At 31.7% G+C, this 12,123-nt stretch overlaps 1 protein-coding gene across 1 annotated transcript; it reads right to left on the minus strand.

The window, feature by feature from the left end:
* Positions 1–7,366: 7,366 nt before the first annotated feature.
* On the minus strand, positions 7,367–10,982 carry LOC21394228 (uncharacterized protein At1g10890). Its single transcript, XM_010101462.2, has 4 exons — positions 10,806–10,982; positions 9,788–10,003; positions 8,588–8,807; positions 7,367–8,074 (listed from the first exon to the last, which is right to left on the minus strand). Exons 1-4 carry the CDS (start codon positions 10,937–10,939, stop codon positions 7,814–7,816), a joined length of 831 nt encoding a protein of 276 aa, XP_010099764.2. The 5' UTR covers positions 10,940–10,982; the 3' UTR covers positions 7,367–7,813.
* Positions 10,983–12,123: the final 1,141 nt, after the last annotated feature.

Genomic DNA, 12,123 nt, shown 5'->3' on the forward strand with positions numbered 1-12,123 from the left:
AAGGAAGAGAAAGGTGATCAGTTTGAGAAAAATAAGCAAGATTGATGGAAAATACTGTTAGCTGTTTGGACGTGTTTGTTATAGTAAGTGATCAGAAATATTATTATTTCTAGCAAAAATAAATAAATGAAAGTGAAGAAATAATAATATTATAAGTGAGAGAGTTTACCAAACTTGGAGTGCGAATGGAGTGTTGTATATGGAGGTTGAGATTTCAGCGTTAACTTAGATAAGCCAAGGCCGAGTCTTGCGTGTGGGTTGGGGGAAAAAGATAGAGAGAGTAAGATTTTTATGGGCACACCAAAAAAAAAAAAATATATATATATATATATATATATTAACTGTTCCTACGGGCAAGACCGTATTATTATGTAATAAAAATAAGAAATATAACGTGATATTTATTTAATATAAAATTAATGTTAAAAATGTATAACAAATGTTTGGATAGCTAAATTTCTCTATCTTACCGAAACATTCACACACATATACACATATGGACGTATGCAACTCTGTGGATAAAACACAATTCTGAACACCTAAATTTTTATCAGATTCTATTAAATTATTTATAATTTTTTTATTATATGATATAATTCTTTTGTTGTTTGACGGTTTATAATAATATCTAATTCATACAAATTTTACATTAGAATTCTCCATATATAAGATTTTTTTTTAGGCAGCGGTTAATTTTGTGTGAATTTGGGGTATGGATAAAAAATATATGTATATATGTGGACTGAATTTGTTGTTTAATTTAATATTTTCAAGTGCTTTTCGAGGAGACTAATATTATGACTTTATAAGAATATTGTCCATGTCGAGTAAACGACACATCTTGGGCACCCAGTTGGTAGGTGTGTTGATGGCTAACCTCAGAATGATTCGGATGAGGGATGATTGTGTTTGTTGAGAAGAGTTTGATGGAAAAATGAGTACCGCACTTTGTCAAAAGTTTTTGGACATACATATAATAGACTCTGATATCATGTGTTACGTGTACAACAAACCCATATTTGTGTATGTATCGTGGAAGTTTCTTAGGATATAAGAGGTGATGATGAATATGTTAATTTATTATTGTTAGTTTTCCAAACGAAATTCTAAGTAAAAAATAAAAAATAAAAAATAAAAAGTGGGTGAGAAAAGAACTTATGTTATACAAGTCGAGGACAAATGCATGTATGGTGAATTGGATGCGGGTTGGTGGGCTAACTGGTTCCTAATTACACGCACCTAGAGAGGAAAGCTTTTGGGGCTAGTGAGACATGTTTGATTAATTTCCATGCATTTAAATGGGGTAAACTAGCAAAAAATTAAGCAGCATTTAGATGGATGGAGAAGAGGTAGAGTAGTCTAGGTGCAAGTGTATATATATCTATATATATATATATATATATATATACACACACACATAAATATATATCTTTTGAGATTTTCTGTTTAATGATCATATTATGTCACGCTATATCATCTTAATATATATAAATATATATAATGGTGTATCTTTCTTTTTTATCATTATTTTTATTATGTTTCCTTCATATTAAGTAATCAATTGCATATATATGGTTGCATGTATGTCTAATATTGTCACACTACCAAGTAATTTATGTATGGCGCATAATCTTAATATAATACCTCACGTTTGTGAAAGAGAAATTATGGTGTTCGTCTACATTCATTTTTAGCCATGTCCGAGGGTCTCAATTATTGGCCTCAACTCGATATTGTTATTGCAATTAATCAAACTCTTTGTTCTTATATCACTTAATTCGAAAACAACTGCTTGATTGATCCTTGCTTTTTTGTTTTTTGGAAAGATTAATTTTGTTGACCAAAAGACATATTTGTACATATGAACCTGCCAATGTATGACTATCAAAATAACGAAATTGTTACATCAAACTACTAAACTTATTTTTGTATCCGCCAAGACACAAAATACCCATTTTCCCGAAAAAAAAAAAAAAAGCTTTTCTTGGAATTATTGCGCTCTTAAAGAATTTTTACTTTTACTTTTATCAAAAATTGGAGAAGTAGAAGACGAAAGTTAAAAATTCCAATTTCTACAAGCAAGTTTAAAAGTGCATTCATACTCTCATAAGGTAAATTTTTTTGACAATATTAACAAAGACACTACTTGCATCGGTATTATGTGGAACTCAGCTATCGCCAACGTTATAGAAAGGACCTAGTAAGAATTAGAAACCTGATATAAAAGTGAAATTATGTAAGTAAAAAATAATTTTTTGACACTATTAACAAAGACACTACTTTGCATCTGCGTCATGTGCAAGTAAGAATTAGGATTATTATCACAGGTGTCTATGAACTTTAGAGTCATATCTAGTTTGCTTCTCGAATTTTAAAAACTCTCACTTTGCCCAATAAACTTTGAATTGTTCTCATTTAGCTCTTTTCTTTTGTAATTTCTGTTAAAAAATAGATTGAAAAAAAGAGAGTTATGCAGTCATGTGATTTTCTATTTGAATTTCTGTTAAAAACAAATAAATAATAACCACATGTCAGACTTAACCTTTTTTTTGTTTGATTTTAACAGAAATTCTTACAAAATGACTTAAATTGGACACATTTAAAATTCAGAAGATAAAATGAGAATTTTTAAAATTTAAGAGGTAAAATGAGAATGACTCCAAAATGCATAGGGCACCAATGAGATTAATGTTAAGAATTAAGAGGGAACATGGGCAAGTTGAAGAGTGTTTCTTGGAATGAAACTACTCTCTTTACTTAAAAGGCAACCTAGTGGGTTGTGATTATGATTGGGGCTGCGTTGCTGCGATTTGTTCCTTTTTGTTCAAAAGCTTTACTATTGTTCTTGTAGTTTAAGTGGCATTTATAAAATTAATCTTAAATGATTTTTCTACCCGTTTATAAAAACCCAAAACAATAACAAAATTGAAAAGACTTCAATTAATTTAGTGTCTCCTCACATGTGCAACGAAGTTCCCACCAATTATATGGAAGGAAAATAACAATTATCGAGTGGCTATGGTGATGGTACTAGATAAGTAAAAAAATAGATCAAGAATACCATGAATCAAAACCATCATCCAAAATTAAAAAAACAAACCAAGGATAAAGAATACTTCTTGAAGCTAAAAAAACCCTCTACAATCAGTTTTTTCTTTTACAAAAAATTGATATTCACCACTTGTTACTCAGTGTCTTCTTGCAAGCTTCTTATGTTCCATGACATGGTGCAGGAGGGCGCATAGGCCCGTCGAGGAGCGGAGGTGATCCTTCCTGAGAGCAGTGGCGGAGCCAGCCTTTCACTTCAGTCGGTGCGTACACTAAATTTTTTTAACAAATTATCTTAGTGGGGACATATAAGAAAATATATTTATTTTAGTGGGGCATATATTATTTCAGTGGGGACTTAAGTGTAAAATTTTAAAATTTTTAAAAGTAATATTTTTTTCAAAAAAATTTGAGTGGGAGCGGTAACCCTTGTACTTAAATCTGCCACTGCCCGGGGGAGTCGCATCCCGACCGGGAGAGAAGAGACTCAATTCCACAAAGTTCCCCCTTGACGAAGAGCCTTCCTTCTCCAAAGATCGAAAAGAAATCGATCCCTGCTTTTTATTCTTACTCAATAGCTTCATCTCTTTTGCATGCTCTTCTTCCTCTTTTAAGTTTCTTCTACCATCTTATCAAGCTCTTCTCTCTCTTTTCAGGCTTGTTCCTGATGCATATTAAAATCATTAAATACTCATATGGATTGAACACTAAAAAAGAACATTAAACAAGCTGCATTGTTACTTATGGTATTAACTGTGGCTCTTTTTAATTATTTTTTGTTCGGAAACAATATGCACAAATCATTTATTGCTTCGTCACGAATATCGTATTTAACAATTTCAGTATCCGACTTCAGTTAAATAGATTATTTGGACTTAAGTTTCATGCATAAAGATGGTTGGTGAAATAACTCTGTTTTATAGAGTTATCAGTGCCTCGTTCATTTCACTAATTCGAGTTTTCCATTTTAAGTTTCTACAGTAAAAAGCTCTCAGAAAATGTCACATCTAACTTTTTCTGCTACAGTGAAAAGCTCTCAGAAAATGTCACATTTCAACTCGAATTGAAAACTCGAATCCGCGAAGTGAACGAGGAACAAATAGTTTCTCTCACAGATGAGCCTAGCTATTTAATATTATTTCTCTAAATTTTGTCCTCATAAATATTTATTTTTTCTAATTACTTTACTGAAATCGTATTTTGTCAAATGTATCCCTACCTAAATATATTTTTTTCCTGTAACTCTCTTAAATATATATCTTTTTCTGTCACATAAGAGTACCCTATAAGTAATTTACTCTTTTAACTTGCTCCATTAAGAACTTTGTTTTCCTTTTACCTATGCTCTACTTAAATTTTGTATTTTTATTTTTTACTAAACATAATAAGTTAAAAAATGAAATCTTTGATAAAATTTTAAAAACTTTGTATCAAAAAAAAAAAAAAAGTAACACGTACGTTGAATACCCGTGTTACATACAAACACACTTTCAACTAGTGCTTCATAGAGAATGAAGGCATTAATGGAGAGAATCTTGTACGGATCAACAGTTTTTTTTTTTTTTTAGGCTGAAGCTATTCAGACGAGAAGTGTAGAAAACAGTTTCACTCTTCACTTATGCCTATAAATCGAGCAGTTGGATGCAGACAATAATACTCAACACTCGGTTTAAAAATTTCCTGCAAAATTATTGCTATTCTCACAAAAATGGCTTCAATCCCCGACGGAGGCAATTCATTGCTGATTATGCTCGGATACATTAGATGACTCTGAAATGAATAAATAAGAAGAGAAACAACATTTATTACCCTTTATAAATGTTCATGTGCACGTCACATTATTACAATCGTCAAAAAAACGTGTGTTGTTTACGATTAGGACTTAATTACAAAGATTTAAAAATTGGAGGGGTCAATTATCAAGAAAAAAATAAGGAAAAAATTATCAAAAAAGATTTAGAAAGTATCCGTACAAAAAGCTTAAAATTAAGCAACTAACGAGACCATAAAATAACTTTTAACAAATTTGGAAAAGAAATCTTCAATACCCGATCAAACAAGCTCAATTTCTAAACCTATATAGTTTTGAATCTAAACAATCAGATCAAACAAGAACATTTGTGTATGAAAAACTCCAACAATCAAACATAGAATAATCTTTAGCAAAAAATAAAAAAAAGAGAACAATTAAAGGAGGGAAAACTCCATAACCCAAAAAACGTGACCAACTTGTGGATGTCTTTAAAGAAGCCATGGGAGGGTCTTGGATCTGGAAGGCGACGGTGGGCCTAGAATTGCTGCGAGAGGATCAGGGGCAGACGAAGATTCCACATTTTCTAGTAGAATTAGGCTAAGTTTTTTTTTTTTTGTTTTTTTTTGTTTTTTTGTTTTTGTGATCAAATTAGGTCACGCCTCTTCTTTCTTCCTCTTCTTGCTTGGAATCACGATTGTAATTTTCACCATCGATTATAGTGGAACAACTGAAGACCCTACAAAGCACATAGCTCATCAATTACGGGAGGACCTCTATAAACTCCCATGTCTTTGTTTTTATTTTTTTCTTTTGCATTTTATTTATTGTCATCACACTCGTAATTTAACAATTATCAAACTCATTCATTGGTCTATTTTACAAATTTAACTGTAGATTTCACCCTCTATAAATGTTAAATCATTTTCCTTTTCTCCTACTACCTTATTTTTTTAATTCAATGGCGATGCATTAGAAGTGAATTATATCTAGAATCTTCCATAAGATAAGAAAAACAGCTGAAGAACAAACAGCGGGAGGCAATAGAGAAAAATGGAGGCTGCTGTTTTCCCATTCCGTGTTCGGCGTAGAATTCCTGATTCCATCTTCTGCAAGTTGAAGAGCGTTTCTCAAGAAATACACATACGCAACTCAAAAAGATGTCATGTTACATTTACGTCACCCACTAAAAAATATTACGTTTGGTTCATGGATTCAGAATTATTTTCAGTTTACGTGTGTTTTTTTGTGACAGAAAATACTGTAACGAGTCACGAATCATGATTCGAACCATGACATGAATTCTCATACTAAACATCCCATTAAATATTTTTAATATCCTACCAAATTATTTTTTCTTCTAGACAAAGATGGCCTAAATATCTTAAGAGAGTATTCTGATAAAATACCAACAAATATGACATAAACGTAAAGTTGTCGAATTTTGGTGGCGTAAGTAATTTGCTCTTCTTGGATTTTGGTGGCTTATGTTTGGGGCTGCCCTGCCCTGATTTGTTCATTTTTTTTAACAAAGTTTAATGTTTTTTTGGGAGAAAGAGGGAAATATGTCAAAACTTAAGATAAATTAAAATTAATAGACCAATAGTTTACATAAGTTAATAAATAGGCTAAATTACTGTTTTCGTCTATAACTTATCTGGTTATGAACCATAACTTGACAAGTTTGTCCATAACTTATCTGGCCATGAACCATAACTTAACAAATTTTGACCTATTAATTTCTATAACTAAAAATTAATCTATATACTTTCTTAAACTTTTCATATTAGCATATTTTCTACTATTTCCCATGTTTTTTTGTGGCTTTTGAATTCAACGTATCCTTTCATTTCTTAGATGCACTCAACAATGTTTTTCATTTGTGATAGGGTTAAAAAAACATTGAAAAAAAAAAGGCTAAATTTTTATTTTAAAAAATTGACTAAAAAAGCATATACTATCAGTTGAACCGGCCCTAAACTTTGTTCTTGATAATGTTAGCAAAAAATAAAATAAAATAAAATAAATAGCATACTTTCCACGCATACGATTCTTTATAGTGGAAAGCCACTAAAAAGTATTTGTTCATTTAATTTCTCTTTCGTCATTTGTTTCCTAGAACACAGGTTAGACAGCCATAGTTGAAAATAGTTAGGTTTAATAACTTTTTTACAATATCATGATTTATGATTCGTTACAGTATTTTTTCTCACAAAAAATTCACGTAAATCGAAAATTGTTTGAATCACATGATTTGAATCATCCAACCAAACGTCTAAGTAGCAAATGAAAATAGTGCGTTTGGACAACCCCCTTTTTTTTTGGCTAGTGTGTTTAGACACACTTGCACACATATTTATGTACACTACACAATCGTGTTCTCTTTTTTTCTTTTTCTCTATTTTCCTTGGTCAGATATTGAATTATGATTCAAAATTATTCTCGATTTACGTATGTTTTTTGTGAGAGAAAATACTGTAATAAACCACAAACAATAATTCCAATCATGACATAAATCTACAAACCAAACGCATAATGATTCTAGATAGGAATTAAAGTTGTGTTTGGTAAAAGGGAGAGAAAAGTATATAACCAGTTCGTAAAAAACAGAGAGTAAAGGAAAAACCTTTTGTCTTATAATGTTTGGTAATGGTATAGATTCGTTCATCTAATCCCTTTATATATTCAGTCCTCCTTTCTCTCCCCTTTCTCTCCGACCAAACAACCATGAGTTTCAAAATCCTTAAACTAATCCCAAAACCTCTCCTACTCTTCCCTCCCAAGCTCTAAAGTTCCTATATGAGGGAAATTCCGCTCTGGCAGATTCCTCTCAGAATTCCCGGGTCACAGCAGCCAGCGGCCACACCATACTAATTTTCAGTCTTGTAGCCATTCTAGTAACATGATATATCTTGCAGAAACTAGAAACATTATAACAAATTGTTTTCCAGGATTGTTCTACTCAAGTAGATACCAAATAAAGAGGAAGAAAAAAATGGCAAGACAAAATTATCACTACAAGCCAGTACCAAAAGACCTCGGCCGAGATTTATTCTTACTTAATAGCTTCATTTCTTTTGCTCGCTCTTCTTCCTCTTCAAGTTTCTTTCTCCTAGCAGCCTCTTCTTTCTGCCTTTGAATCAGCTCTAACTCCCGGTGTCGTTCCTCCTCTTTCCTCTGTTGCTCTAGGGCCTCTCTTCTCTGGGACTCCTCAACCCTCCTCTGATTTTCTTTTAGCATCTTATCAAGCTCTTCTCTCTCTTTTCGGGCTTGTTCCTGATGCATATTAAAATCATTAAATAATCATATGGATTAAACACCAAAAAAGAACATTCAACAAGCTGCATTGTTACTTATGGTATTAACTGTGACTCTTTTTAATTAAATTTTGTTCGGAAACAATGCACAAATCATTTCTCACTTTGTCATGAGTATCGCCTTTAACAATTTCAATAACCGACTTCAGTCAAATACATTATTCGGACTTAAGTTTCATGACCAAGCCAAAGCGATAAAAGTGTACGTTGGAACTCAAAGTGCAGTCCTGCTATCTTCAACTAATTTCAGTTTTTTATAGGTCTTGACACACAAGCATCATGGGCAAGAAACCGAGCCCATAAGAGAACTTACAAAATTTTCATATCTGCCAAGACAACAGAAGTTTTGCAATTTTCAAGAACAACATGCCCAAGCACTATTATACACATAGGCAGCATCTAAAACATTGATGTTTGTCTGATTATCAAGAGGAAAAGAGGTAAGAAATTGGGCTCATCTTAAGGTGCTTACTTCTTTTTGTCTTGCTTCAATAAGAGCAGCTTCCTTTTCCTTCTCAAGTTGAGCTGCAACATCGTCAAACAATTTCTTTCGTCCTTCTTCTATGCGCCTCTCTATTTCTAGCTTAACTTCCTCCGATCTCATCCTCTCCTCGACATTTTTTCGAATTGCTCCCTCTAATCTTCTAGCAGTCTCTTCTTCTAATTGTTTCAATTCTGCCTCATGTTGACGCCTGACAGTGCATGAAAAAGTCAAGCGCAAGAATGTTCACAAATGGAAATAAAACAAAGATGCTAGTTAAATTTAAACCCGAGAATGGTAGAAAATACTTGGTTAATGAAACTAGCAGAATTATTCTATATAAAGGTAATGCAGATCTTATATGATAGATGATAAATATTCTATATTGGTAAAGGATGGTTATGATTCAAGAAGCACCCAATGAATTAATGTTGGATCTCATTTAGATTTGTTGTTTCAAATTAACACTATCAAGATAATCACATCTCATTTCCAATTTAGTTCTGAAATTCAAAGTAACATAAAGAAAAAAAAAAATTCAATTTAACAACCAGAATATGAATGTTTAAAATTGACAAGCATGTGAAAGAAAAAAATATTCTCAATCGACAACATATAACCAGTTTGATGGAGAAAATGTTTAAAATTGCTACTTCAGGTATTTGGGGCGTTTTGCCTTGGTCAGTGAAGCGTAAGCCTCAATGCACTTTTAGGCATACAACTCTACCAAAATAATAAAAAACTGTTCTAAAAAAATCTGGAATATCAATTAAAGCACTGAAGGGAAAAAAAACATAGAAATTTCATTTTAAAAAGCCACAGCTACACAAAACGTCAAACATTATATTTCTTTTTGCAGCTGAATTCAGTTTAGAACATTCTCTCAGTTTGAACTAAATATTTATCTCATTCTCCTCCCACTTTTTGCTGCTGCTTCCCAAAATTCAATCATTAAAAGGTTTTTTAATTGACTAGAACAAAAAGAAAAAAGTTCCCATATAAACCAATTTCTTTGCAGCTTCAACTTCTGATCTTCCACAAGAAGGAAAGAAACATTATATTGTTAAGACTAAGAGTCCTTCAGCATAAGAAATCATGTGCTTTTACCCGGGATGCAAACCATAACGAACAGAAAGTACAAATAGATCACAGAAATAATTAAGCAAGGATCGAATAACAAATGAAAATCACCTCTTCTTTTCTTCCTCCTCTTTCTTCAACTTCTCAGCCGCACTTTTACGCTCGGTCGACAGACTAGGACTACGAGACTTCCTTAAAGGGGATAACGAAGTACTTCTACTTCTTTGTCTTCTGTGACGCCTTGGAGTTGGAGACTGACTTTTACGGGACCTGTAAGTAGGCGAGCGACTTCTGCGTCGACGCGGTGAACTAGAACGACTTCTCCGCCTAAATCATATTATGTAAAACAAATTTGTTACAAAGAAGAGGAATTCCTGCTCCCCAAATCTTGAAAAGTTTCTACACTTGTATGGCTATTTCAATGGTACACAATGCACTATGCATATCACGTATTTCTACTTGCCCAGTTATTAAGACTATAAGTCTAGTAGCCCGTTTATTTCGCGGGTTCAAACCACAATTCAAACCTTTTTTCTACAATATTTTTTCGCACAAAAAATTTAAATTTCTGTTCAAATCTATGAACCAAAGGGGTTGTATAACTCTGAATATAATATAAAGAAAGAGAGATATAGCATTCAAATTCCAGTAGTTCTCACCATTTTCCTTAAAAAAAACAAAAAACAAAAAACAAAAATAAGCTACAATGGATGTCACTTTAATCACAATTAACTTAAAACGTTTCAACAAATAAAGAATTAGTATTGCTTCCACAATCACAAGAACTTAAGAGACATTATATTTGCTCATCTTATCATATAGTATGCTTTACGACTAGTTTTTTTTTTTTTTTTTTTTTTTTTTGGGTTTCGTTCTCTTCAGAAGAATAAACAAATAAGTTTGATTTTGCATCCAAAGGGCATTTCTCATATGAAAAATAATTTCAGAAAAAAATGTTACTCGAAGTTGGTTGAGAAACGGGGGGGAAAAAAAAGAAAAAAAATCGTTGATACCTTTTAAAAGTTGAATCTTTTCATTGTAATTTGAAGAGAATAAGGTTTGGAAAAGTCTCAGAGCTTTGAAAAATATAAGCACCATAAAAAAAGAAAAGAAAAGAAAAGAGGAATACCTAGAGTGAGAAAGAGAGTAAGGGGACCTGGAACGGCTTCGGTCCCTTCTGCTTCGTCGCCTTCTGCTGTACGACGGCGATCTCGACAAGCTCCGACCCATTTCTTTTCTCTTCTCTCTCTCTCCCTTCTCCATATCTAATCCCTATTTACTCAGCACATAGTATAATATGTGCAAAAATACCCCCTTTTTTTTTAGCTTTTCTGGTGTTTCTACTATTAAATTCGGTTAAAATCACCTTATATTAAAAATTATCTATAATAAATAGTTTTTAATAGAGACGGTTGTTTTTTTACAATGAAATTCATATAAAATTTAAACTGGAGTTATAAATTTATTTAAGTTTATATTTTTTTATAAAATTTGAGTTTAAATTTGAGTTTAGAGTTAAATTCGAGTTTAAATTTCTCCTTTAACTTGAGTTCATAAACTCGAACTCGAGTTAATAAACAGTATTTTTTCTATTATTAAAAATGTCATAACTTTTTTATTTTAATTCTGATTGAGATAATTTTTTTTTTGCTATGCATTCACAACGAAAAGACGAATAAAACCTCACCCATATACCCTATTAAAATTTTTTATCACCATTGAGTTTTTATTAAAATACTATCTAAATATAAATTTAAGTTTTGACCCATCCAAACACAAATTTAAAAAGATTCTCGATTCAAATCATAACTTAAATGTGCACATCCAAACACAAACTCAAGTTACAACTTCAACTCAAGTTATAAATCAAACTCAACTCAAGATCATCACTCAAGTCACCTTAACTCAAAAATGTAAAAGAACAACCCCTCAATAGTTGAAAGTAAAACACTATCCGTTCTATGAGGGAAACTTCTTTTTTTAATAAAAATTAGAAAATTGTCCTTTATCAATGATAAATTGTAATAAAATAATTATGTTGTTTTTATGGATCCATTTGGTGTTGTATCATAAGTAAATTATTGTTTGATTAATGATAAACTGGTTTATCAATGACAAAGAATGGTATAGTAGTGATTGACCATTTCCCCTTAGGGAAAAAAAAAATAATAATAATAGGAGAAATGACAAAAAAAACCTTGTGGCATCCATGTAGGTCTCACCAAATTGGTTCATCACAAAATCCTTAGGTTCTAAACCCGTAGTGTTGACTGTTGAACAGAGGTGCTTAAAATTTTGTGTCTATTTTTGTCATGTAAAAGTATGGAAGTACAACTTGTTTCAGGTATAGTCCTATTGTAATCTCTCACTTGTCTCCACAGCTGTAAAGTTATTAAAAAAAAAAAAAAAAAAAAAAAAAAAAAAAATAAAAGTGTAACATAGATATT

The sequence above is a fragment of the Morus notabilis genome, unplaced genomic scaffold, assembly GCF_000414095.1.
Source record: "Morus notabilis unplaced genomic scaffold, ASM41409v2 Scaffold1340, whole genome shotgun sequence".
NCBI lineage: Eukaryota > Viridiplantae > Streptophyta > Magnoliopsida > Rosales > Moraceae > Morus > Morus notabilis.